Source organism: Typha angustifolia, chromosome 13 (genome assembly GCF_048772165.1).
Source record: "Typha angustifolia cultivar Huaian chromosome 13, ASM4877216v1, whole genome shotgun sequence".
Lineage (NCBI taxonomy): Eukaryota > Viridiplantae > Streptophyta > Magnoliopsida > Poales > Typhaceae > Typha > Typha angustifolia.
Window position 1 is genome coordinate 3,072,465 of NC_133251.1, and position 25,884 is coordinate 3,098,348.

At 38.9% G+C, this 25,884-nt stretch overlaps 4 protein-coding genes across 5 annotated transcripts; 3 read left to right on the forward strand and 1 right to left on the reverse strand.

The window, feature by feature from the left end:
- The first annotated feature begins 3,668 nt into the window (after window positions 1–3,668).
- Window positions 3,669–7,317, forward strand: LOC140774685 (uncharacterized). Its single transcript, XM_073117772.1, has 2 exons — window positions 3,669–4,059; window positions 5,009–7,317. The coding sequence occupies exon 2, from the start codon at window positions 5,098–5,100 to the stop codon at window positions 6,820–6,822; it is 1,725 nt and encodes a 574-aa protein (XP_072973873.1). The 5' UTR covers window positions 3,669–4,059; window positions 5,009–5,097; the 3' UTR covers window positions 6,823–7,317.
- Window positions 7,318–10,733: 3,416 nt separating this feature from the next.
- Window positions 10,734–15,478, reverse strand: LOC140775186 (heat shock protein 81-3). Its single transcript, XM_073118463.1, has 3 exons — window positions 15,272–15,478; window positions 14,764–15,186; window positions 10,734–12,487 (listed from the first exon to the last, which is right to left on the reverse strand). The coding sequence occupies exons 1-3, from the start codon at window positions 15,395–15,397 to the stop codon at window positions 10,934–10,936; spliced, it is 2,103 nt and encodes a 700-aa protein (XP_072974564.1). The 5' UTR covers window positions 15,398–15,478; the 3' UTR covers window positions 10,734–10,933.
- A 310-nt stretch (window positions 15,479–15,788) lies between these two features.
- Window positions 15,789–19,655, forward strand: LOC140773105 (heat shock protein 81-3-like). Its single transcript, XM_073115487.1, has 3 exons — window positions 15,789–15,989; window positions 16,074–16,496; window positions 17,890–19,655. Exons 1-3 carry the CDS (start codon window positions 15,864–15,866, stop codon window positions 19,441–19,443), a joined length of 2,103 nt encoding a protein of 700 aa, XP_072971588.1. The 5' UTR covers window positions 15,789–15,863; the 3' UTR covers window positions 19,444–19,655.
- Window positions 19,656–20,606: 951 nt separating this feature from the next.
- Window positions 20,607–25,586, forward strand: LOC140774321 (uncharacterized). 2 transcript variants are annotated; one of them, XM_073117275.1, is made up of 11 exons: window positions 20,607–20,740; window positions 22,379–22,682; window positions 22,767–22,979; window positions 23,218–23,298; window positions 23,380–23,466; window positions 23,582–23,677; window positions 23,772–23,825; window positions 23,901–24,919; window positions 25,001–25,049; window positions 25,155–25,194; window positions 25,310–25,586. In XM_073117275.1, exons 2-11 carry the CDS (start codon window positions 22,443–22,445, stop codon window positions 25,456–25,458), a joined length of 2,028 nt encoding a protein of 675 aa, XP_072973376.1. In that variant the 5' UTR covers window positions 20,607–20,740; window positions 22,379–22,442; the 3' UTR covers window positions 25,459–25,586. The 2 variants fall into 2 exon arrangements, with proteins under 2 accessions (XP_072973376.1, XP_072973377.1); XM_073117276.1 differs by lacking the exon at window positions 20,607–20,740 and adding an exon at window positions 20,827–21,195.
- The last annotated feature ends 298 nt before the right edge of the window (window positions 25,587–25,884 follow it).

Genomic DNA, 25,884 nt, shown 5'->3' on the forward strand with positions numbered 1-25,884 from the left:
GGCGGAAGCTCCTCCTCAAGGTCGGCGGACGGTGCTTCGGTGCAGCCCCTCAATATCCTAGCTGGCTCGCGCCCGATGAGGCGAGGGAAGTGGGAGGAGGGAAGCATAATTAAATCTAATTTAATTAAAAGGTTTAAATAAAACTAGATTTAAATCACTATTAACTTAATTGAAATACATAATAAGGGCATCTAAGTTATTTTGAAGAAATATGATTGTCACATAAGCTAACTCACCTAATTTTTCTCACGGCACACTAACAGAAAGGTAACATTACCAAAAAAAATTTATGGTGTCAACGTAGTCAACCCTTTTCTATCTGTCTAAATATCCATTTATATATTTACTGATTGTGTTATAGATATCAGTAATATCACAAATTCTTATGCATTTAGATAAAAAAAAATATGTATGTTTTAATATTCAATTCATATATCTATTCATACTTAGTAGATATGGTATAATTTTACCACATTTTGGTCATTGTTCAATTTGCTTTAACTCTGTGTGGGTGGAGATTCGATGTGAGTTGAGTCATACAGGGTTAGTCTAAGTATACCTTCAGAATTTTTTTTTTTTACACCTATACAATGATTCTGATCACGCAAACGTAGGTTTAAAAGGATTAGAACGACTTGCAATTAGGATCATCAGGTGCATGCAACAAAAGAATTATGTGCATCCAATAATACAAACTGATTGACAATCCCAATCCATTTAATAGAGATATTTCCTCGCTGACATCCATGGTAGTATTCAATGTTATCGGTATAACCACTGTATATTGCACTTTATTCTTGCTAATATTGAACATCTTCTTCTCATGTATAGTCTAAACCTCCATGTTTGAACATCGTACTCATAGCTAGCATTTTAAACGATTATTTTAAAGTTGTGGGTGGTTGTTCTAATTGGAAAAAGAGCAATATTAGAAGCAAATAACTACATTTTTCTTTTTGCATTTGGCACTACCTGACAACTTATCCAATCTCTCCAACCATAACTTTATTATTAGAAACTAATGGATTGGACTCAATCTACATATAAATAAGATAGACATAGGAAATAGGTAAAAATGACAAAGCCAATAATAAGACACAATAGCGTACAAGTTGATGCAAATCGGACAAGCATCGAGCCAACCCTAATAGAGAACTCTACTAGGGTTTTAATTCTTTTCTCCCCTCAGCATGAGGGCCTTTCTTGCCATCGCTACTGACATGTCCCTCTCCCCTCTCCTAGCCAAGTGGGTAGATGGAGGGGAGGTATTCTTTCCCTTCCCTAAGACCTTGTTTCTATTTCTTCCTCTCTCTCTCTCTCTCTCTTCCTCCACATGTTTTTGCTAGTTTTAGCACATTTGTGCCTATTTCCTCCCTCTTTGTCGATCTATATTTAGCTCTGCCACATCCGTTGCATTTGTTGCCCTATCTTCTTTCTTTATCCTCACTCTCCTCTGTTCCTCCATTGGTGTCCATTTCCCTCAATTGTGCTAGTGCTTTAGTTGCACTGTCGCAACTACCTCTCTCCTCCGCTTCGATGCTAGATTGCTATAGGAGTTGCTTTATTGTTGCTCGCCTCCTCTATTCTTGGTCGCCTACTTTGCTCTTCTTGGCATGTGCCCTAATAGAGTGGATCTGATAAGTGGGATGTGGGTATAGGAGGGCATATTTCCAACCTAGCAACCACGATGATGTTGTCGGTGGTGTGGTGTTCCAACGTGGATTAACTTCGAGCTATGAGGGGGGTGTTTCCCATTGTTGCTACCTTTACCACTCTGAGTCAGCGCGTCGTCAATTTTCTTTTTCGAGTCGCAGCATTGTTTTACTTTCTTCTTCTATTTCTATAGTAGGTCGAAGATGTTCACTTCTCTAGCCTTTCGAAAATTTGCAAGATTGTGTATCCTTGATTGTCCGATCTCAATAGAGCCACAAAGAGACTTTGAACCTTTCCTCCTGTGATTCTTCAAGGTTGTGCTTTCTGTTACTTTATGCCCTCTTGAGTTTGCGGTCTTATTTTTCATTGTAATGATGTTTACTATTGTAGTCAAGTATCGATCCTATGTTAAAGAGCTGTTGCCCTATTTCTTCTATCAATTTGTATATCAAGTTGTCTTATGAATTATTTGATGTGCCTACACTCTAAAAAAAGGAAAAAAAAAACAAAAAACAGAAGACAAGGCCAACAACAAATATAACTTAAAGTCTATGATTTACTATATTTGCCTACAAGTCTTCCCTCGAGGAAAAAAAAAGTCCACCAAACTATTCTTCCAAAAGATCTATTTTTCTTTTTCTTCTTGGCTACCATGTGAAACTAATGTCTCACATGGATGGAGGATGAGAGGAGAAACAAAAACTCTATTCTCTTCACAGAAGAAAAAAAGAAAAGAAAGAAAGAAAGAAAGAAGAAGGAGGAGGAGAAGAAGAAGAGATCCCACCTCCTCTCTTTCCCCAAGCTTCAACTAGGCGAGAGGGTGAGAGAAAAGAGAAGGAAAGAGAAAACTCTAAGAGCAAAGGAAGAAGAAAGGAGAAGCTAATGCAAACCTAACTATCTGCTGCAGTGAAACTTATCAGCCAATAGCTCCATTTCATCTGACCAAGTTCTTAAATCATTCTTAATTTTAGACGCAGAAGAACAACATAATATGATTAATATCAATTATACTACTAGATGCATTATGGGAGACATAACTCCAGCCTGACAAAAATTGAGAAATGACTATGGGAGATGGGAGAACATGGCCTTGTCGGCATTTAGATTCACAATTACTTCATATGTACCTCCATGCATTCAACTTATTAACGATTAAGTTTGACGTATCTTATTCACTGACCTAAAATAACAATTTATCTACCAGTTTTGATAGACTATTTGAATGAGTTTGTTCCATCTTTATGTTAGATAATCATACTCAAATGTTAGATATGCCCGGATGTGCTGCTCACCAAATCGCGCTAGAATAGATACTAAAAATTAGATAATGAAGTAATAATTTTATAGTGTCTGGTATGATCTGATTAGATATCCGAGCAATTATTAAGCTTGGTTATCTGAAAGTGAGCCATTTGAGATGTCTATATCTGGGTTAGATTTGAGCCAAAAGAGCAGCTCAAAGATCATTTTCATGTCCTTTAAGAACCATAGTAATTGGCAATTGGCAATTGGAAAGGAGCTACGTACCGTAATTAATGCAATAGCTTTGCTCCTGGGAGAGGTCGATTGAAGCCAGAGAGCAAACCCAAGGATTGTTAAAATGTCAATGGCTCAAGGATTTATTCTATTCCAAGTTGCTCCAGTGGCTCTAAACGAACTGGAAAGCTCTAAATTTGTTCAAGTTTTTTTAATACAAAGAGAAAAATTAATTTATCCTGTTGTAGTTAGGTGAAATTTTAAAGTGCTAAGTTTGGCCTCTAGTAGTATAATAGAGGTCAGATAGAGAAGCTACTACTTTTCTATACTCTCCTTTGAGTAAGTTTTCGAAGTACTTTTATCGAAGCTTGCCATAAAAGTTGACATTTATTTTCTTCCCTCAATTTTATGGAATATAATCATTAAGCAAAAGAGGCTGAGATGAACACTAACACTATTATATAGGTTGAGGTAAAAGCTCTTGGTTTACTCCACTCATCTGCAGTTAGAAGCATTGTGCAGGCATAGCTATCAATTTGTTCCATCTCTGGATTGGAGTCTAGTTTAGAGATCAGTGGGATAGACTGTGGAGGAGTAGACAGGTGGATTGTTCAACTCATGGAATAAGAAATGAACCAACTTTATTTTACTAAGATAAAAGTTTAAAAACAAAACCAGCACAAGAACAGAGTGAGAGAAGTAGATGGATGGATGGATGGATGGTTCTGTTATCTGCACTGTTAAATGTGAATTTCTTTTTCTGTTTCTTTTTTGTTCTCATTAAACCATCTGGTGTACAGTGGAGTGGAGGAGAGAGAAAGAAGTGAGAGATGTATGCTTGCAAAATAATGAGAACAGGGAGTTCCATCGATCCTTTGTTTCTCCCTTTCCAGCTCCAATCTCTAACCCACCGTTGCTCCCCATTGCAAGGTAAAACCCCTATTCTTCTTCTTCTTCTCTCTTTCTCTCTCTCTCTCTCTCTCTCTCTCTCTCTCTCTCTCTCTCTCTCTCTCTCGCTCTCTCTCTCTCTCTGTGAATGGAGAGGATACTGCTAATTTGACGGTTGTTTAGAGGAAATTTCGGTTAAAGTTTAGGTTTTTTCTTATGGGGAGCCTTGAATCCTAAGTGGGTCTTGGTTGATTTGCCTGATCTGCTGATACGGAGCACAGAAAGGGGAGGACATGATGGTTTTAGGGATTTGGGTTTGTTTATTTTCCTCTTTCTGTGGTGGTAGTGCAGTAGTTTGATATTCTGGGTTTGGATTCCTGACTTCTGGATGATGACCTATTTGGGTTTCTTGTTCGTTGTTATTGATTCATGATTCAACCTTGTTGCTTCTTTATCTCTCCTTTTTTTTTGTGCTTCAGTCGTCTTCCCAACTTATGTTGTGTTGCCTCTTAGTGCATCTCTTGATCGAGGTTGCGAAACAAATCAGTTCAAATTCTGAATTAAGGGAAAAGCCTTCTGCTCTTGAAAACAGTTGAAATTTTCAAGTGCTGGAAGCTGTTGGATGCAATACAAGAATTTTTCCATCTTGTAGGGTAGGATAGACTGCAATTTGAGTAGGTTATGCAGTTAATGCAGCATTCTAGTTCATCTTTGATTATTTGCAATTGTTAATTTACAAAATGAGCACCCCTTTTAGTCATAGTTGAACAATAGAGAAGAGTCCATGGTTTAACTGTCTGATCAGAATTATTTTTCCATATTATTGTCTAACTTTATTTCATGGAAGCCACTCTCAGGTGTAAAGTTTGGGAATTGCATTGGCGCCTTCAGAAGATTTTTTCTATGTTTACAATTTAATTTTCATACTATTGTCTGTTTTTAACTTTTACAGATTATAACTTTTTAATCTATCTGATTTCTTACTTGTCAGCTATCTTCTTGGTCGGGACTGAAGTTTCACACCAAAAGATTCAAGTTCTCATATGATAAATTGAGATTCCAATTGGCCCCCTTGTGCCGATGGGTATTATTAAGATCAGGCCTCGGGGGCCTGGAACTAATAACCAGGCTGGAGAAAGTACTCACATCCATAGATTTGATGAGCTTGCACAAGATGATACATTACTCCGAGGAGACTCTTTTGGATATGATTCTGACAACTGTGAACTTGCAGAGCTGGGTTGTGAGCACATCATGTTCGGAGGTCAGCTTTGCAATGTTCCGTATGATCTTTATGAACTGCCAGATTTGAAGGAAATACTCTCTTTGGAAACTTGGAATTTCTGTTTAACAGAGGAAGAAAGATTCTTCCTCACAGCCTACCTTCCAGATATGGATCGGCAGACATTCTGTCTTACAGTAAAAGAGTTGCTTAATGGTGATATTTTGTATTTTGGAAGTCCATTGGGCATATTCTTTCATAGAATGAAGGGTGGATTTTACTCTCCAGAGGTCACTCAATCAAGAGAAGCTTTATTATTCTTACAAAGACGGGGCTATTATCATTCTTTAGAATCATATCACGAGAACATGGTTCGGAAATTTGCCAACATGAAAAGGCCATGGAATAATTGTCAATCAAACATCAGTTCTGAGGGAAACGGTAGTATTTGGAACAACAGAAGATTTGAGAAGCCTGTCATTCTAGTTGATCTCAATGCATTTCCCACAGAGGAAGATATACCAAACAAGGTCAACGAAAAAGTTGCAACTGCTCCATTGTTGAAGAAAACAAAATATTTGGATTCCATGGTAAAGACTGATGATTCAATGGGTGTTTTAGGTGCAAGGGCAGCGAAGGCAAAGAACAAAGCAAAAGGGGTTCTTAAAATTAAGCCAGTTGAAATGAACTCATTGAATAATCACGATCTGCTGTCTTTTCCCAATGAGTCATGGGAACTGTGTAAGCGGCTACCTAAAGGTGTACTGAAGATAAAGTCAAAAGGTGATTCTCTTGGAGTAGAAAGAGCACGAATGATGCATACTCCACCAGAACAAACCACTGCTGATCTATTGAGTATACACACACCTAGATTTTCCATTCCGCAATTTGCTTCTTTGTGGGATGAGCAGGATTTTGGTGAGAATTCACCATATGTGATTCAGACAGACAGAGATATAAATACGTATGCAACTCCACATCTAGATGTCCAACAAAGGGTGAAATTTCCAAAAGCTGGTTCTGGAATACTTAAAAGTTCTCAGAACATCCATAGAAAAATAAAATCGAGAGAGGAATTGAGGATGTATCACAGTGAAGCTACCACAACTGGAGAGTTTCCCTATCAAATGAACCTTCAGCCAAACCCTTGCAAGCCAGGTAGTTTACTATATGAAAGTTCTGCAAGCTCCTACATTCGTACACATGAGACTCATCAAGACCAAAGGCAGATGACATTGGTCTGTCCAACAGTTCCTAAAGCAGTTTCAAAGATCCCAACTTTTTGTGGGAACACATATCCATCTTTCACTAAATTTCCAGATCAATCAGACCTCAGGAATAGAGATCCTAGCAACGCCCTAAAAGTGCCATCTGTCCATATGGCCGTCTCCCAGGACGTAAGAGAAGGCTCTATGTTTCCAATAACATATAAGAGGAGGAAAGCATACAGGAAGCTCAATCCAGCTGATTCTCGTGTGCAAACATCTGTGGTGGCCAATTTGGAATCGACAACACTGCCAACAAGCGCACCAAGCATGAAGACAAAGGTTATTAAGATCAAATTTAAGGGCTGGAGTAGTTAAATACTTATATTGTCAGTTTGTTACTGTCCGGCTAACCATTCATCAATGTAGTCAATGAGATTCTTGCTTCCTGTAACAAAAGAGATGTTTCGACATTCTGTTCATGTACAGCAGCACTGGAAGCAAGATTGGGTAGTACTTTCTACTTTCTAGAGACTCGTAGTGCAAGCAGCAACTAAAACTCAATTTTAGCAGTGTGTTCTGGAAGAATTTGCAGGACATTATGGGCGTACTCCATATACATATAAACTTCCATCCCTTCCTTTGGGATGGCCTTTCTTTTCTGTATCTTATGTAATCCAGAATCCTTGTAGTAGGAAAGAGCAGGAAGACTATCTTCCTTACCACATTATAAAGCAACACTTGTGTTTCTGAAACTGGTACTTGCAAAATTATGCTTTGATGTACTTACTATGTTGAAGCACTTCAAGTTGCTGTTAGTGTTAAATAGAGCCGCTACTTTAGGGCCAGACTTGCCCTGTTAGAGCTTCCCAATTTCTCTTGCTTTGCTTATTGCAGGTAGAGTTAGAGAGTGAATATGCACTATTACACTTTGATGATTCAATGATATTAGTATGTGACTGAATTAAAATTTAAAAACTTCATGATACTTTACAATGATTTTTGGTGCCAGGTCGGATACAAGCTTCTAAGTAGCTTCAGTACACAAAACAAACTGTGTCTCTTGCTCAGTGATCTCTTAGATCTCATTATAAGAAAAATGCATTTGGAATACCATTAGTTAACATGGTTGAAAATCTTGAACCACATATTCCATAGGTATAATGGCTATCAACTTTGCTGTCTATTTCTCTTGTAAGTCTTTATCGAATACTCTCCTTCTGACACCTTCAACCTTTGAGGAGCTACTCCTTGAAATCAGTTATCTTAATAAAAAAATTTCATACCATCCCATCCTATCTCCTTCATACAAAGGAAACAGTCATCTCAAGACATGTCTTTAGTATATTGCTTTTATCATGGCATTGGACAAGGAATCATGCTTTTTATGTAAATTCACAATAAGTTTGCCAAAATGCAGCACACTGAAAGATGCCTTGTGAATAAATGTTCTATGTATACATACATATATATATACAAGCATAGTCATGGCCAATAATTTTGAGGTTCTTTGAGAGGGGAAATGAGGCATAATATTACAAGAGACTTCCCACCAATGCAGAGTGGAGAGAAGACTAGTTTACACCCACGGTTGCACAAGGACTATTTAGCCATAAGCTTGTTACTGCTCCCAGGAAGACACTTCCATATTGGCCTTATCTGCAACTACTCCGCGTATACATAGGACATCTGATCACTTATTTTCTCAAATTCTGGGACTTGATTCACTGAAGCTCTTTCATTTAGCTGCTCACATACATCTTGATCTGATAATACTAAGGGTGAGGGATGATACTAAAGACCCTCTTCCAGATCCGTTCCACATCGCTGTACAGCTTCTAATTCTGAATTTTCCATTTGTGATGCAAGTAATCCCTCTATCAGCACCTCAACTCCAGTACCTGGCGATTCTTGCTTCTTGTTCTTGGGACTGAATATCTTCAGAATTGGAGGAATACCATCTGATCTCTTTCGCTTTCTAGCATCGTCGGCCCAGCCATGCAGGGTCAATCGCAGTTGTGCAGCAAAAATATCACTTCTTTGAACAAGTCACCCATCTTCATTGATCAAGTCCAACAAAAGGATATAATTATATGGAGAAAAGAAATGCAGGAAGCTGGAAGAAACTGATCCACGATCTCACCTGAGTGACTACAGCACAAAGAGGAAGTGTGCTATAGCTGCAGAGGACTTGAACAATAACATTGTTGAAGAAATTAATCTTAATATTACAAATAAGTTTCATAAAGGAAGTGGTATCCTTAAAAAGACTAGAGAGAAACATTAACCAGTAACAACTCTGGGGATGAGAAAGTCATCCCAGAGTACCCATCATGGCATACTAATGGATAAAAGAATTCAAGCCATGGTAAAAAGACTTTGTACATTTAAACACATGAAAGAAGTAAAACATGATAGCCACGTGTTACTTACAAAGATCAAAGAAAAAAAAAATCATCACTAATAGTTGGCTGCTAACTTCACAACAAGGTATTGACCCAAAAAACAGCACCAAAACAATTCTTTTGTTGAATATCAAGTATCATAGATTTTGTACACAAACATAGCAGAAATGTTTGTCCACCAACTGAATGACAGCAGAACCTGCTAGAGAGATAAGTGACCACCCCAACAAGTCATTGACTCATGCTTTATGTAATTTAACTTCTTATAACTCTGCCATCTTGTTTATAACAATAGACTTTCTCCATAATCCCATGGCACTCTCCTTGATAAATTCGTTATGAATATGGTGTTGTGTCATGCTTCCATCCTTTGATGTTGGAGAAAAGTACACATGATGTAGTTATTTAGTGAAACCATCTAATAAATGTTTGCAATAAGTTAACATTCTAACAAATTTAGTAACCCAAACGTAGGAGCACTGTACATTTTTCTTGCTTCAAATTTGTCTTTCCTTACCTCTTCCTCCCGATGCTTCCATTTTCTAATCTACATATACTGCAAAAAGATTAATGAAATTTGTTGCTGAAGGACAAAATTGATCATTCCCACACCCAAAATTGATCATTCCATTTTCTAATCTATAACGTCTGTTAACCAACAATTTAGCCATTTGATGCCATAAAATGTGAAAATATGTTCGTAGTTACTACATATAATACGGATAGACCAGGACAAGTTTCATCATTCAAAGATTACAAGGACAAGCTAGAGGAAATGATGGTATACTTATCAGCCTGAATGGAAAATTTCATATCAAATTGCAGTTCTGATTAATGATAGTGAATCTGACACCGATGCATATGACCTCCTTTAAGTAGATGATTCCAAGTATATGCAATCAGACCGCTTTGAGCTATTTGGGGGGAAATAAAAATAAAAATGATTTTTTTTTTTTTCACAAACTCCTCTCTATTCTGTTTGCAGTTAGTCAGGAAACAACTCTGATACTCCCATGTTCAGCCATGGCCACCATCGTTACAAAACCTTATAAACATGATGAAAGGATCCCAGGTTATAAGGAACTAGCTAGCTCCCAGGACCAAGTTCAAATCAGTTCTTAATCAGAAGGGGAAAATAATCATGTCACTCATGCATTTCATCAACAGGCAGTGTTTGTGTCGTAAGGCCACTTCATCCCACTCAGGCATTTCATCAAAAACACAGTCAGCACTAGGAAGGGAAAAAAAACACATGCCTTTCCAAGGTAACGGAGGAAACGCTCGACCGAGAGAGATGACCACGATAGCGGTGCAAACGGCGGCCACCACCCACGTGGGCTTGTGTACTACAAATGTTCAAAAGCTCTCCTATTGCAACAGTACCAGTAGAAGAAGAAGAAGAAATAAGCGTCAAGCGTTCCCTTTCATTCCAAGCCAACCCAACAAAGGAAATATATAAAAGAAGGGAATTTTATAAATTACACTCTATATTTTATTTATTTTTATAATTGACACCCATAGCTAGAGGAGAGTAAAGAAACGTGGCAGTAGCATTCTGCGGTGTACTGGTGCAGCAATAGATATGGATTGCTGATTGATAATAAAAAAAGTAGTAGGCTAGAAGTAGCTCTATTCCTAGACTTAAAATCCGGTGGTATCAAATCCGACCTGATTCAATTTTGTATCTGGGCTTTATCAGATGAATCGTCTACACGAATGCAAAAATTTTAATTCATTTTCTGCTCCTTTTGATCCTCTAGCAATTAATTAACACGTACATTTGTCCTTTAAAAAAACGGAAAACGGAAATACCCACCGGAGATACAACTCATACTCAGCAGAACGCGAGTGAAAATATGAACTTTGGGCATAAAACCATCCTCATGTGGAATAGAACAAGTCATGCATAACTTTGAAGAAAACCTTACATAGGAAGATGGTGAAAATCTAGCTAAGTGATGTATATGTCTGCAAAATAGACGAGGGATAATAGAACCAGACAGTAAAAGGAAGGCTACGTAAAACGTTTAAAGGAAACACTTAAATTAAGAACCCTGTCAACTTCTTAGTAAGACTTAGATATCTTAGTCTACCTCCTCCATCTTGCTCTCCCCGGCATCAGCTTCTTCGAGAGAAGGCATGTCGGTGTCTGCATCAGGGTTTTCATCTTCCTCGATGCTGAGGCCCAGTTTCAGCATGCGGTGGATCCTGCTGCCAAAAGTGTTGGGGTCCTCAAGGCTGAAGCCAGAGGTGAGGAGGGCAGTTTCAAATAGCAGCATCACGAGATCCTTCACTGATTTGTCGTTCTTGTCTGCATCCGCTCGTTTCCGCAGTTCATCCATGATTGGGTTTTCAGGGTTGATCTCCATTGTCTTCTTGCTTGACATGTAACCAGCCATGCTTGAGTCCCTTAATGCTTGCGCTTTCATGATTCTCTCCATGTTGGCTGTCCATCCATACTCCCCAGTGACCAAACAGCAAGGAGAGTCGACCACACGGTCTGACACCACAACCTTCTCCACCTTGTCTCCCAACACTTCCTTGATGACTTTGCACAGCCCTTCAAACTTCTCCTTAAGGGCCTCCTGTTTCTTCTTCTCATCTTCACTCTCGTCAAGCTTCAATCCCTCCTTAGTAGCAGACACCAACTTCTTCCCCTCAAACTCCTTCAGCTGACCCACAGAGTACTCATCAATTGCATCTACCATGTAAAGGACCTCATAGCCCTTCTTCTTCAGCTTTTCAAGGAAGGGAGAGTTCTCCACGGCCTTCTTGCTCTCACCAGTGATGTAGTAAATCTCATTCTGGCCCTCCTTCATCCTTGTCACATAGTCCTTGAGGCTGGTCAACTCATCACCACTCTTTGTAGAGTGATATCTCAGCAGCTCTGCCAGCTTAGTCCTGTTCTGAGAATCCTCGTGAATACCAAGCTTGAGGTTCTTTGAGAATGCCTCATAAAACTTGTCGTAATCCTCCTTGTTCTCAGCAATTTCAAAGAATAGCTCAATGCACTTCTTGACAAGGTTCTTGCGAATGACCTTAAGGATCTTGTTCTGCTGGAGCGTCTCTCTGGAGATGTTGAGAGGAAGGTCCTCAGAGTCCACGATTCCCTTTATAAAGCTCAAGTACTCTGGGATCACTTCCTCACAGTTATCCATGATGAAAACACGGCGCACATAAAGCTTGATGTTGTTGAGCTTCTTCCTTGTATCAAAGAGGTCAAAGGGAGCCCTCTTAGGAACAAAGAGGACTGCCTTGAACTCAAGCTGTCCCTCTACAGAGAAGTGCTTGACAGCTAGGTGTTCCTCCCAGTCATTGGTGAGGCTCTTGTAGAAGGCAGCATACTCTTCCTTGGTGATTTCTTCGGGCTTCCTCATCCAGATTGGCTTCTGCTTGTTCATCACAGACCATTCATGTGAGACTTCCTTAATCTTCTTCTTTTTCTTCTCCTTCTCTTCTTTCTCTTCATCAACATCCTCAACCTTCCCTTCCTCAGCTTCTTTCTTGTCCTCCTCATCCTCATCATCAGAGATCTCCTTCTCAGTGGTCTTCTCAGTCCACAATGAGATGGGGTAGCTGATGAACTCAGAATGCTTCTTGACCAAATCCTTCAGACGACGCTCCTCAAGGTATTCCAACTGCAACAATATCAGACAGACAAATGTAACAAGATTGTTTGATAGTCAGCAAGAGAACATACTTCAAGTAATTTCCAAAAATAATTGTGGGCTTATTTTTGCTTCTCTTCTCTTCTAATAATAAAAGAAAGGTGTAAAACATAACCAAAGAGTACCACAAATTCCAAATACAAAGTAAGAAAGAAAATGAATGATTTTTTCTGCTTTGAACGAAAATTCCACACATAATCAACATCCTCATTACACCATTTTTACTGTAAAATTGGAACCAAGTTTTCATGAGATTTAATATATTCAGGTCCTGAACTTTCACAGTATTAATAACTTTTGTATCTCAATTCCATCAGTTTTTTGTTATTTGGTTTAGAACAGGACTGCATTCAGTAAGTTAGATCTTCTATTTGAGGACATAGTTTATGGATGTGATACTATCAGGTTCTCATCATAATCCAGTTCATCTGCAATTCTGAACTCAAACTCATCAAATTATGTAGTAAATATAATAAATCCACCCAGATCCTATAAACTCCTTTCCAGCAGAATAAGATTCCACAGTGGCTTTAAGAAAACAAATTTCATACAAATGAATATAGAAACTATGACATACAAAGGAAAAAAACTTAAATAAGTAATGAACCAAGTTCACAAGAAGTTTCAGACTAGATCTAAGAAGCAGAATTTTGATGAAACCTAGTAAAAAAATTACAAACAGCTGTTATGGGGAAAAAAACTGATCAAATGATGTAACAGCCATCAAGAGGTGGGTAAGAGGGAGAATGGCTAGTGGGTGGGAGGGAGGAATCATCTTCAGCAATGAATTACATGTACACTCCAAGAAACAAAATCATCAATAGATTCAATAAAAGAATGAACTATCATTACACAACACAAAGATACGAAGAGAGGACTTAATATCAAATGACATGCAATACAATGTTATCCTAAACATGATCACCAGACTAAATGAATGAGACTTTCATTATTTAAGCTATCAACGATCTTTTATACACCTTGGAAATAAGTTCAAATTTGACATTATCATCTACAAACTGTCTAGGTGGAATCAGGAAAGAATCACATTATCTCTAAGGCAAGCCTACTAATCCATAAATGCCCTTTGTGAAAATATGATCACACTGAAAACAAGCAAAATTAAAAAGATGTAATAGAGATCATAAGAATCAACCAGTCTCATTATATGAGTCACTACCTCAAAAAGTGATCTCTATTTTCAGTCACAAAATATTTTTACGTTTTCTGAGACATTAACATGTGGCTAAGAACAAAGGCACAGCTCTAGAAAGGTGAGCTATGGCACCACAAAGCAAACAGAACATATTATTATTCTGTACAGCCAATACTGGAAAGGCAAAAACTGCATATTGGTCCACCACGGATATGGTCCAACTGATCCTTTTTCCTTTAGTATTCTGTCTAAGCTAAAAAATAACTCAGGAACACAATCATAGATCTCTAACGAGTAATCCGGTGTTCCCCCAAATTACCCCATTTCAAGTATAAAAGAATTGAGTTGGGATCCATATGTATGTGGCATTTCAGACGTTCCATATACATCAAGATACCAGAACATCAGACCACAAAAATCTGTTCTCATTTACCAGCAGTTGAACAAATTAATCACATGAACAAACTCCAAATAATTTCAGAAATAGGACCAGTTACACTCAGGTGCAATGTACTCTAATGTTGCATTGGATTGATAATTTGATATGAGAGGTCAGAATCATAAGTACCGTATACTTGTATAGGATTACTCTGAACATTATGAAAGGAGATAATTCGATGGAACTGGGCAACTTAGTTACAAGCAAAGCACAAACTTGATTAAAACAGCCAGAGAAATTAGGGTTGAAAATGAAAAATAGAATTAGTTAAAAACAAAGCATTATCCGCTAATGCATATCAAAGAACTGGTTAGCGTTATAAACAAATAGCTACAGACAGAATACAGTAGAAACTGTTTTCACGACAATTAGCCTAAAGTCGAATCAAGGTCTCAAGGTAAAAAGGCAGTCCGCTTTTATCAAGATCAGAATGTCTATAGTAATATACCGGTAAATATTTACCTTCTATTTCTAGCATATGTTCATTAGAAACTCGAACAGTAAGAGAATTGAGACAATTCAAGCTATCTATTTAAAAGACTACACAAACGACATATACTAGTATACTACTTCTCGTAACTGCTTAATAAACTCAAAGAAACTACAGCAGATATAATGAGCGTAAAATTTTGATGTTTTCATTTCTGATACCTGATCATCCTTGAGGAAAAGCGTGATCTTGGTCCCCCTGCCAAGATTTTCCCCTGAGGTATCCCTGGTCACCGTGAAAGACCCTCCGGCCTGCGACTCCCACACATACTGCTCATCATCGTTGTGCTTGGTAGTTACCACGACCCTCTCAGCCACAAGATAGGCAGAGTAAAACCCAACACCAAACTGCCCAATCATACTGACGTCAGCACCAGCAGCGAGCGCCTCCATGAACTCCTTAGTCCCAGATCGAGCAATGGTCCCGAGATTATTCACGAGATCCGACTTAGTCATACCAACACCGCTGTCAATAATGGATACGGTGTTCGATGCCTTGTCGGGGACGATGTGGATGAAGAGCTCGGGCTGGGCATCGAGCTTGCTCTTGTCGGTGAGGCTCTCAAAGCGAATCTTGTCCAATGCCTGTTAGGGTTTCGAAGATCAGAAAAAACAAAGAAAAGGATATGCAGAAGTTTAAGGGAGAAGAGATCATAAGGGAGTTACTTACATCTGAGGAGTTGCTGATGATCTCACGGAGAAAGATCTCCTTGTTGGAGTAAAAGGTGTTGATAATTAGACTGAGGAGTTGGTTGATCTCGGCTTGGAACGCGAAGGTCTCCGTCTCGCCCGCCATGGTTGGGATCTCGAGCGGGAAGAGATCTGGGGAAGAAGGAGAGCTGAAGAGAGTACGAGAAGAGATCAAAGAAGTGTCTATGTTTCAGAGGAACGGTAGCGAGGAATATATAAGAACGGGGACAAGGCTTCTGGTCTTCTAGATTGTTCCATTGGGGTAATTTTGGTCAATTGCGAAAGCCAGATTACTGGACCACGAAGGTGATTGGAGGTTGCCGAGGTTTGTGGGGCCCACGTGAGATTTTTTTATACTTTTCGATCGGGCAGGGTTTTCGCCCGTGTCCGCTTACAATGCCCAGACCCGACCCGATAATTCTCTTGCCCCGAAGAAGCATCTAGAAGCTCTTCTTTCCGCTATATATACTCCTGCTTCCGCCTCTTTACTCATTCTTTCGTAACCCTAGCCATTTTCGTCTGCTCTCTCTCTCTTTCTCTCTCCTCTCATCCTAGAGCACGAGATCTCTACCATGGCGGCCGAGACGGAGACCTTCGCGTTCCAAGCTGAGATCAACCAACTTCTCAGCCTCATCATCAACACCTTCTACTCCAACAAGGAGATCTTTCTCCGCGAGCTTATCAGCAACTCCTCGGATGTAAGTAACTCTCCTTCGATATCTTCTCCCTTAGGCTTTTCATCTCCTCTTCGTTCCTTTCTCTGATCTGCGAAACTCTAACAGGCATTGGACAAGATCCGCTTCGAGGGTCTCACGGACAAGAGCAAGCTCGAAGCCCAGCCCGAGCTCTTCATCCACATCGTCCCTGACAAGGCGTCGAACACCATATCCATTATCGACAGTGGTATCGGTATGACCAAATCGGATCTCGTAAACAATCTCGGGACTATTGCTCGATCTGGGACTAAGGAGTTCATGGAGGCGCTTGCTGCTGGGGCTGATGTTAGTATGATTGGTCAGTTTGGTGTTGGATTTTACTCTGCCTATCTTGTGGCCGAGAGGGTCGTGGTAACTACCAAGCACAACGATGATGAGCAGTACGTGTGGGAGTCGCAGGCCGGAGGGTCTTTCACTGTGACCAGGGACACCTCAGGGGAAAACCTTGGCAGGGGGACCAAGATGACGCTTTTCCTCAAGGAGGATCAGGTATCAAAATAGGAAAAGTGTCCTGATGCTCTCACTGATATTAGAATAATAGAATTGAGGAAGATTCATTTAGTAGCTTATGTATTTATCTTTGATTGCTTCCTTTTGTGCTCATCTTTAATCATTAATTATTCCATGAATGACCCAAAGCATCTTTGGAAGTGTACCTGAAATTATTGTCTCTATGTTGTATCTTTACTTGTTTTGCTAGCTGTTGGGGAAACTTAAGTTGGTAGTTTGATTTTCTGAATGCTCGTTCACATCGTCCTGTTTAGTGGATTGTGATGGGTAGATTATAATCTCCTGGAGATTATTAATGAATGTTGCTAGGAATACAATGCTGTTGGTTATATCGTCAATAGTTACCATACTGGTTTTAGGATTCATGTCATATGATGTAGCTGTAGGTTTCCATCATTGCCCTTTTCTATGTAAAGTGATTACATAATTCGGAGTTTTATTGCTAGGCCAGGAAATTTCATTTTAAGTTATTTTGAAGTTTTAACTTCTATCATATTTCGCTGCTCTGTATATTTTGCATATATGAGCTTACACATTCTCTGTAATTGCAATGTTGATCCTCTTTTCTGTAGAAGAAGGTAGGGCACCTATATTGTGTACTTATGGAGATAGTAAATGCAAAGTGCATGTTCATAGTGATGGCCTTAACATGAAACTTTTTGTAGTAGTCTTGACTCGAAACTTGAAACTTCTTATGATAGTCTTGAAACTTCGCTTGGACTTGGTACATTGCATATTATGGACAGGTTTGTTATTGTGCTTCTGATGGCTTTCTTCTGTGGATTTATTCCTAATTATTGCAAAGCACTTTAACCGGTTTTTTTTCTTTTATTAATAGAAGCAATTTCTGATTACAATTGGAATGATTTATCTTCTCTTGTTTATCTTGCCGATTTAATTAAACATATTTTAATGGTTAATTTTTAGTTCCTGAGGATTAGCATGGCACCTTTATACTCAATGTTGGAGTTTAAGAAAGCTGTGTCTATCCTGGAACTATATGATGCATGCTTAATGATAACTCAGTGACCTTAAGGGTGAATCATGCAGTGTACCCATAAGTTGTATTTGAGATGTTTCCATAAGGGTGTGTATCCAGTGGTGCATTCACCTTCTTCCTAACCCAAATTCAGAGCTTTTAGCATTTGTGCAGCTTTTTTTGAATCTTGATTATTTAGTTGACTCCTGAACTTATATCTTTGGCATTTCAACTTATACTTTGTTAATCCACTGTAAATAATAGGTAATGCTCCTTAAGAAAGGAAAGAAAGTAAAATTTTAATTATGCTTGCTATCTTTCTGATGCATTTAGTACTTGCTGTTCTCCTGCTGAAGTTGCTGTTAAAAATTTGTTGTGGTGGTTTTGATGCAGCTGGAATACCTTGAGGAGCGCCGTCTGAAGGAGTTGGTCAAGAAGCACTCTGAGTTTATCAGCTACCCCATCTCATTGTGGACTGAGAAGACCACTGAGAAGGAGATCTCTGACGATGAGGATGAGGAGGACAAGAAAGAAGCTGAGGAAGGGAAGGTTGAAGATATTGATGAAGAAAAGGAAGAGAAAGAGAAGAAAAAGAAAAAGATTAAGGAAGTCTCACATGAATGGTCTGTGATGAACAAGCAGAAGCCAATCTGGATGAGAAAGCCTGAGGAGATAACTAAGGAAGAATATGCTGCTTTCTACAAGAGCCTCACAAATGATTGGGAGGAACACCTAGCTGTCAAGCACTTCTCAGTAGAGGGACAGCTTGAGTTCAAGGCAGTCCTCTTTGTTCCTAAGAGGGCTCCCTTTGACCTCTTTGATACAAAGAAGAAACTCAACAACATCAAGCTTTACGTTCGCCGAGTCTTCATCATGGATAACTGTGAAGAGCTTATCCCAGAATACTTGAGTTTTATAAAGGGGATCGTTGACTCTGAGGACCTTCCTCTCAACATCTCCAGAGAGACGCTCCAGCAGAATAAGATCCTTAAGGTCATCCGCAAAAACCTTGTCAAGAAGTGCATTGAGCTATTCTTTGAAATTGCTGAGAACAAGGAGGATTACGACAAGTTTTATGAGGCATTCTCAAAGAACCTCAAGCTTGGTATTCACGAGGATTCTCAGAACAGGACTAAGCTGGCAGAGCTGCTGAGATATCACTCTACAAAGAGTGGTGATGAGTTGACCAGCCTCAAGGACTATGTGACAAGGATGAAGGAGGGCCAGAATGAGATTTACTACATCACTGGTGAGAGCAAGAAGGCCGTGGAGAACTCTCCCTTCCTTGAGAAGCTGAAGAAGAAGGGCTATGAGGTCCTTTACATGGTAGATGCAATTGATGAGTACTCTGTGGGTCAGCTGAAGGAGTTTGAGGGGAAGAAGTTGGTGTCTGCTACTAAGGAGGGATTGAAGCTTGACGAGAGTGAAGATGAGAAGAAGAAACAGGAGGCCCTTAAAGAGAAGTTTGAAGGGCTGTGCAAGGTCATCAAGGAAGTGCTGGGAGACAAGGTGGAGAAGGTTGTGGTGTCTGACCGTGTGGTCGACTCACCTTGCTGTTTGGTCACTGGGGAGTATGGATGGACAGCCAACATGGAGAGAATCATGAAAGCGCAAGCATTGAGGGACTCAAGCATGGCTGGTTATATGTCAAGCAAGAAGACAATGGAGATCAACCCTGAGAACCCAATCATGGACGAACTGCGGAAACGGGCAGATGCGGATAAGAACGACAAATCAGTGAAGGACCTAGTGATGCTGCTATTTGAAACCGCCCTCCTCACCTCTGGCTTCAGCCTGGAGGAACCCAACACCTTTGGCAACAGGATCCACCGCATGCTGAAACTGGGTCTCAGCATTGATGACGATGAGACGCCTGATGCAGACACTGAGATGCCTCCGCTTGAGGATGCTGACGCAGGAGAGAGCAAGATGGAAGAAGTGGACTAGAGATATTGTTCACATATTTTGAACAATTTTGAAACTTGCTATTTTCTAGGAAGGTTTAAATTTGTCGGGGTACTTTTTATTGTTATCGTTTTAATGTTTATGTGGTCTTAGGTAGCTTTAATTATGGTTCTAGATATCTGTTCCTTTTGCATACAGAGTGCTTTGCTAAATGGTATATGACATTTGCTTTCTAATGTTATCGTTGCTTGATATATTATTTGGTTGAAGGGGGCTTGGTTTGTTACTGCAGAGCCTAGTCGTTGACCTAGAGTTTACTTTCTTTTCTGCACGGTTATACATGGGAATTTCCTACCGAATAGCATAGTATTTTTGAATGAAATCTTCAAAGATGTACATGGGAAGTTCCCGCAATCTTTGTTTGTTGTTATTTCGAATGGAGAAAAGGTTCCCTTATCTTTCTGCAATCCTGGTTTTCTTCCAGTATTATTGTCCTATATTTTGAGACCATCTTTTCGGTCTTTCTTTTATCTTTGAACAAATTAGGGCAATCAAAGTACTCTCTCCAAGGCAGGTATTCTACTTTTTTTTTAACAAAAAAAAAAAATTTAACCTACTTCTTTCCAGCCAGGTACCAACTTAAGTGATCTCATTCAATCCGAAAAAATTTAGAAAGATCAGAGTAATTTCGCCCACTATACGATCCACGTCAGCCCGTTTAATAGCTCAAAAATAAGTTGACTCAAGTTTGATCCGTAGAATAAGCTCCAAATTAATTTCAAGTCGAACCACCTTAATCAAGCTAGCATCGATCAAACTTTAAAATAATAATATACTATATATTTCTAATATACATTTTTTGATTAAGATCTAAAGTCTTACAATATTATTAAATTAGATTTTATATCTTTATCTTTGGATTAGATTTTATTTTAAATTATGATTAGGTCCGATTTAGACTCAAATAAATTCAACTTAGAATTATTTATTAATTAACTCGCTTATGCTCGACCTCAAAATAAAATTATTTTATTTCAAACTGGATTCCGCTCAAAAGATTTATTTTCTCAATTCCAGCTACTTCTCGAATATTCTTCACCTCATCGTCTCGTATCCCCGGATCATTTAACGTCCAAGACACGCTTAGTGAGGTTACCGCCACGCCGTCAGCGACATCTTCGACCTTTTTTCTTTATCCCGTTGTGACGTAATATTAATAAAATCGAGGTTTGGGCTCTCTTGTTCTCACGAGGCGGTGGTCACACCTCACGAGCCCCATATAAATTCGGGCTTCGTCCGGCTCTTCGTTCTCCTCGTCAAAGCGGAACTTGGCGTGGAGGTAAGATTACCACTCCCCTCTCTTTCCATTCAAAACCCTTTTCTATTATCCCAAGCTTCCAATTTCTTTGAATAATTATAGGTCACACATATCAGATTGATCCTAATTTCTAGTGATTGCTCTGCGATTTGTCCGAAATCTATACAATTTTATGTGGCCAAATAACTATTTCCTCTCTTCCGCCTCAACTTTGTTGATCTGAGTTCGCTGCGGATCGGTCGTGTGACTTTAGAATTTGATCTTTGTATTGTTTGAGTCTTTGAGCTGTTCGAAATGGGCTGCTGTGAGGTCATTGTAGGATTACTGTTCGCTCGGAAATTATGCTGCTATCTTGGAAATTTTGGCAGTAGAAGCGCTGGAATTGATTCAGCAGGTTGTTGATACCATGGGCGTGGCTAATTGGGCGAACATAATTACAATGAATTTTAGTACCGATTTGGATTTATACTAACGAGGTCAGCAATAGGCACTATCTTCTTACTCTTGCATATGAGAATCTCTAGATTAAGAAAGACTCTGCGCATGATTCTAAATGTCTGTGATATACCTTACGAGAAACTACCTGAAGGGAAGAAAAAGACATTCAAAATAAAGGATTTCCTTATCATTGGCTCGCCACATGTTGAGCGATGGCAAGCAAGCCCTTCTATTGCTTGCTTTTTCCTTGTAAAATATTGTAGTAATGATTTTTTTTTTCTTTTTTTTTTTTTTTTTGACATATGCTAGTAGATTTATAGATATTTGTCCATCCTTTCTTATAGCCTTATTAACTTGGCATTCAAAAAAAGAGTTGCAAACGATCCTTTGTATCAGAGTCTCTGAATTGACGCGTTGGAGGGACTCATTTGAAACATTTTTTGGTAGATGATGTACCCTTTCAAGAACAAAAGAAAAGGCCTACTTTGCAAGTCCTTAATGTTACTATCCTAATCATCAAGAGCTTTTAGGCAGGCAGTGTGTTATGTAGGAAATTGGTCACTGGGATGAGTTTTGATAAATTAGGAATGCTGGATAAATATGTAGTAAGCAGTCCATATGAAATATGTACCAAATTTTGTAGGAAATAGGTTTACTTGCTTTCGCTGGTTTCATCATGTTCGTAGTAGAATCCGGGAGTATGTCTGGATTAACCAATCCTTTGATCTATCTAAGCAATCCAGCTACCATAAATGTTTCTACTACAACCCAGCATCAGTGCTACGTGCCAATGATGAGCATTTGGCAAATCACCTGTACCTTGATAAGGAACCCTCTTGAGATGATATTCCTCAAGATACAATCTCTGATTCGCTTCCTTTGATTCTTGTGTATTAGCTGCAACATTGTGTAGCTTTTCTTCATGTTTCTTTACTTGGAGATCAATTATCTGCTTTAACCATACTGAGTTCATTTGATTCTCTAATAGATTAGTCCACTACTTATTTGCTTTAACATTTTTAATTGTTCAGTTAATTCATTGGGTTGAGTATATTTTAGGAATTATTAACTTTGAACTTATTTTTTAATTTGATAGAGGTTGCAACATTATATTCTGGTATCATAATACATTAAACATTGAAAGCATATGGTCATATCATATAGCAATTTTTTGGTATGATAGATGAATAATTGGCTAGTTCTCTTCTATGATTCTTGCAGGTAAAAGAGTTAAATCAGATTTACAGGATATAGGACATCTGCCAGTAGTTATTTATTTTAATAAATGGGCAAAGAAATGATATTCAATGTTCTAGCCATTTGGAGGGGCAAACAACTGAATGTGGAGATCAATAATAGTTGTAATGTCAAAGAGTTGGGGCAAAAGCTGCAAGAAATGACTAATGTCAAACCCGAGACAATGAGGCTTCTTGTTCCACAATCTACAAACAAAAGTTCAAAGATGATCACTCCATTCTCTGATGTTCACTCAAACTTAAGCTTGCAAGAAGCTGGTATTCTGGAGGTAAAATTTGCATTATACTTTACAATATGCTCACGTGTTTCTCATTGCAAGGTATCAAAATTCGTAGCTGTCATGCTGTTGCAGGGAAAGCTGATTAGAATGATGGGGGTCTTTGTTGATGAAATTGAAGAGGTTTCACAGACCAGTAGTAAATCAGATCTAAGGATTCCTGGGTTTGATGAGGAAGAAAAGCGTCTGAAGCAACGGATGTTGAGCAGGCCTCAGTCCTCTTTGAGACTTCCACATGGAACCTATATATTTTGTGATTTCCGCACACTTCATATTCCTGGGATTGAGGTTAGATTTTGAGATTTTGAATCTGCTGAAATGTTGTAGCTGTTGGTGGTGCTAACATCACTTCCATGCTGTTAACTTTGTCAGAAAGGATTTTTACTCTTCTGTTTTAGCCAGTAACTTGTTGCCAATATTTCAGCAACCTGTGATGTTGCAAGTTAAATATATATTTCACTGTTTTTATGGAATTTCCTGTGAAAAGAAATCTGTACTTAGCTTTTTCCTTTTTTTTCTCTGACAGTTGAATCCCCCATCTTCTGAGGCACTAAAGAGAATGCATATGCTTGCATGTGATCCTGGAATTATTGCTATCATGAATAAGGTATCTGCTTTCCTCTAAACTATTCTCATCTGCCTGTACTAATAAATTTCTCACATTTAATGCGTTTGGCCATCCTTTCAGCACCGGTGGCGGGTGGGTATCATGACAGAAATGGCACCTGTTGGATATGTGGGCATCAGTCCTAAGTGTGTTTTAGGTTTCAACAAGGTAAAAAAAAAAAAGTCAAAAAATAAGAGATCAATTAAAGTAAATAGATTAGAAACTCCTGATGCATCGTCCTTTTGATTAAATTGGTATGTTTTGTTACCTCGATTTGATGCAGAACCAAGGGGAGGAGATATCACTCCGTCTTCGCACTGATGATCTTAAAGGCTTTAGGAAATATGAAAGCATCAAGAAAACCCTGCTACATGAACTTGTATATATTTTGGGAAATTCTACTTTTTATTTCATTTGTCTAGAATAATATTTTCATGACTAAAACTAATTATGCTTATGTTTGTTCTATTCAGGCACATATGGTGTACTCTGAACATGATGCGAACTTTTTTGCTTTAAATAATCAGGTATTTTTTTTATCTATAAATCTTTTATTCTACTTTAAGTTTTCTTTTATTGGTGTCATATTTTGTTGAATACAGTTAAATGAAGAAGCTTTTACTCTAGACTGGACAAAATCAAGAAGCCACACCCTAAATGGTCGGAAGAACTTTGATACATACGAAGAACTCTTTCTTGAAGAGAGCAGTGGCACTAGTGGTCAAAAGCTTGGAGGAGTATCAGAGCCATTGGCAAGTGCCCGTGCATCATCAGTGGCAGCTGCCTACCAACGTTCATTAGACGCATCTACTAGTTTGGAGGGATCACAGGGTAAAGCTTATTCTGATGTCGATGAAGCCCATATGCATGCAGCAGTTGAACCTGATGGAATTGACCTAAACGTTTTTCATGGAAAAGAATACACTACGCCAGACCCTGATACAGGGATTAGGGAGAATGATGCCATGAATCTGGATGTAGTGGCCGTAAATAGGAAGCCATCCTATAAATCTGCTATACCTGAAGAGCATGATGAACCTGATCCTGATGATTTTCTAGAACCTGATCCTGATGATTTTTTAGAACCTAACCCTGATGATTTTCTAGAACGTGACCCTGATAATTCTGGGGCCAGTGATGCTATGTTGGCAAGTGATGAACCTGACCCTGATGATTCTGGGGCCATTGATGCTATGTTGGCTGCCAGTGATGAACCTGATCCTGATGACTCCCTAGTTGGCAAGTCTAATGAAATTAAGGTAGAAGCGAACAGTCGAAATGTATTGGAACCTGATCCTGATGATTCCATGACTATGGTGGTGATAAAGGAAGTACCTGGCATGCATGATAGAAAGTGCAGTGTGCCCGATCTTGATGAATGTATCCCAGCTGTTCAGGAATCTGGGAATGTGGTGGAAGGACGGGAGGAGGGTAATGTTTTGAAGGCTGAGCCTGATCCTGATGACCGGTTGGATGGTGTGGATAATCAAGAGCTACAAAGAATTGAGGAGCCGGTTGTTGCCATATGTACACGTCTCCAGAAGGCCATTCAGATGCTACGATCTGAGTTAACACCTGGAGAGGCAACAGCAGTGTTTCAAACAATTTTTAAGATCATTAGGTATAATATCAGTTACGAGTTGCATTTACAATTGCAATCTTACACTAAAGTTCTGACTGTCATGTTTTCTTTTTTCTGTAGGAATGTGATTGAACATCCAAATGAGGAAAAATTCAGGAGATTGCGGAAGGTGTATTCCATTACTCTAGCTCTCTCTATCCTTTGATGTTGTTGTTTGGTATAAATCATGTACTATAGGTTCTAACATTCTACTTGATTTCTTAATACTTTTCAGGCCAACCCTCAGTTCCAAAGGAATGTGGCAAATCATGAAGGTACGAATTTATCTTCTAATTATTTTCTCTCATCTCCTTTCCTATGATTTAGACTATGAAGTGCACCACTTTCTTCTGGTGAGGTGTATAAACTGACCTGTTTGCTTGACACCAGCTGCTATGGAGATTCTCAAAATGGTCGGCTTCTGCGAATATGTTATATCAGATGAAATTGGGCGAGCAGAAACATACATGTTATTGAAGAGGAATGATCCAGCATTGCTTTGGCTTGCAAAGTCTTCCCTCGAACTCTCTATAGCTTGAATCTTAAGGTGTTCTTTAAGTTTTCTCCTGTTCTCTTTTCGTGAGAAAAAATGGTCTTGATGTTTTTATTGATTACATAGTTGTACATACTGTTATATGATTGATTTAATAAGGGATGGTTGTGTGTATAGAGCCGTGACACTTAAATTTTTGTAACATGTGAAGTTTCGGAGGTGTGGAAGTTTTCTTTGAAACTTGCCCCGAAAATTTGTAGTCTCTTTAAAATGCCATTCTGTTTATTTGAAATGCATGGTGTATCACCCATCACTTCTTTAGAGGAAAGAAAGAAGGAACGAGAAAGAAAGAAGGAACGAGAGAAAGGGGAATAGTTCACGTTAAGTCGAAATTGTTTGGATGAGCAACAATCTGATATTGAGTGCTTGAGAAAGAGGAGATATGTTCTCACCATTCTTCTAGCTACTGCTC

Excerpts from the sequence above, each read along its gene's own strand:
- LOC140774685 (XM_073117772.1), top strand. The coding sequence starts at position 5,098 with ATGGGTATTATTAAGATCAGGCCTCGGGGGCCTGGAACTAATAACCAG.
- LOC140775186 (XM_073118463.1), bottom strand. The coding sequence starts at position 15,397 with ATGGCGGGCGAGACGGAGACCTTCGCGTTCCAAGCCGAGATCAACCAA. Across the intron at positions 15,187-15,271 it reads TCATCAGCAACTCCTCAGAT|GCATTGGACAAGATTCGCTT; the intron begins GTAAGTAACTCC and ends AAACCCTAACAG. Across the intron at positions 12,488-14,763 it reads TTTTCCTCAAGGATGATCAG|TTGGAATACCTTGAGGAGCG; the intron begins GTATCAGAAATG and ends ATATTGTTGCAG.
- LOC140773105 (XM_073115487.1), top strand. The coding sequence starts at position 15,864 with ATGGCGGCCGAGACGGAGACCTTCGCGTTCCAAGCTGAGATCAACCAA. Across the intron at positions 15,990-16,073 it reads TTATCAGCAACTCCTCGGAT|GCATTGGACAAGATCCGCTT; the intron begins GTAAGTAACTCT and ends AAACTCTAACAG. Across the intron at positions 16,497-17,889 it reads TTTTCCTCAAGGAGGATCAG|CTGGAATACCTTGAGGAGCG; the intron begins GTATCAAAATAG and ends GTTTTGATGCAG.
- LOC140774321 (XM_073117275.1), top strand. The coding sequence starts at position 22,443 with ATGGGCAAAGAAATGATATTCAATGTTCTAGCCATTTGGAGGGGCAAA. Across the intron at positions 23,678-23,771 it reads AAACCCTGCTACATGAACTT|GCACATATGGTGTACTCTGA; the intron begins GTATATATTTTG and ends TGTTCTATTCAG. Across the intron at positions 24,920-25,000 it reads ACAATTTTTAAGATCATTAG|GAATGTGATTGAACATCCAA; the intron begins GTATAATATCAG and ends TTTTTTCTGTAG.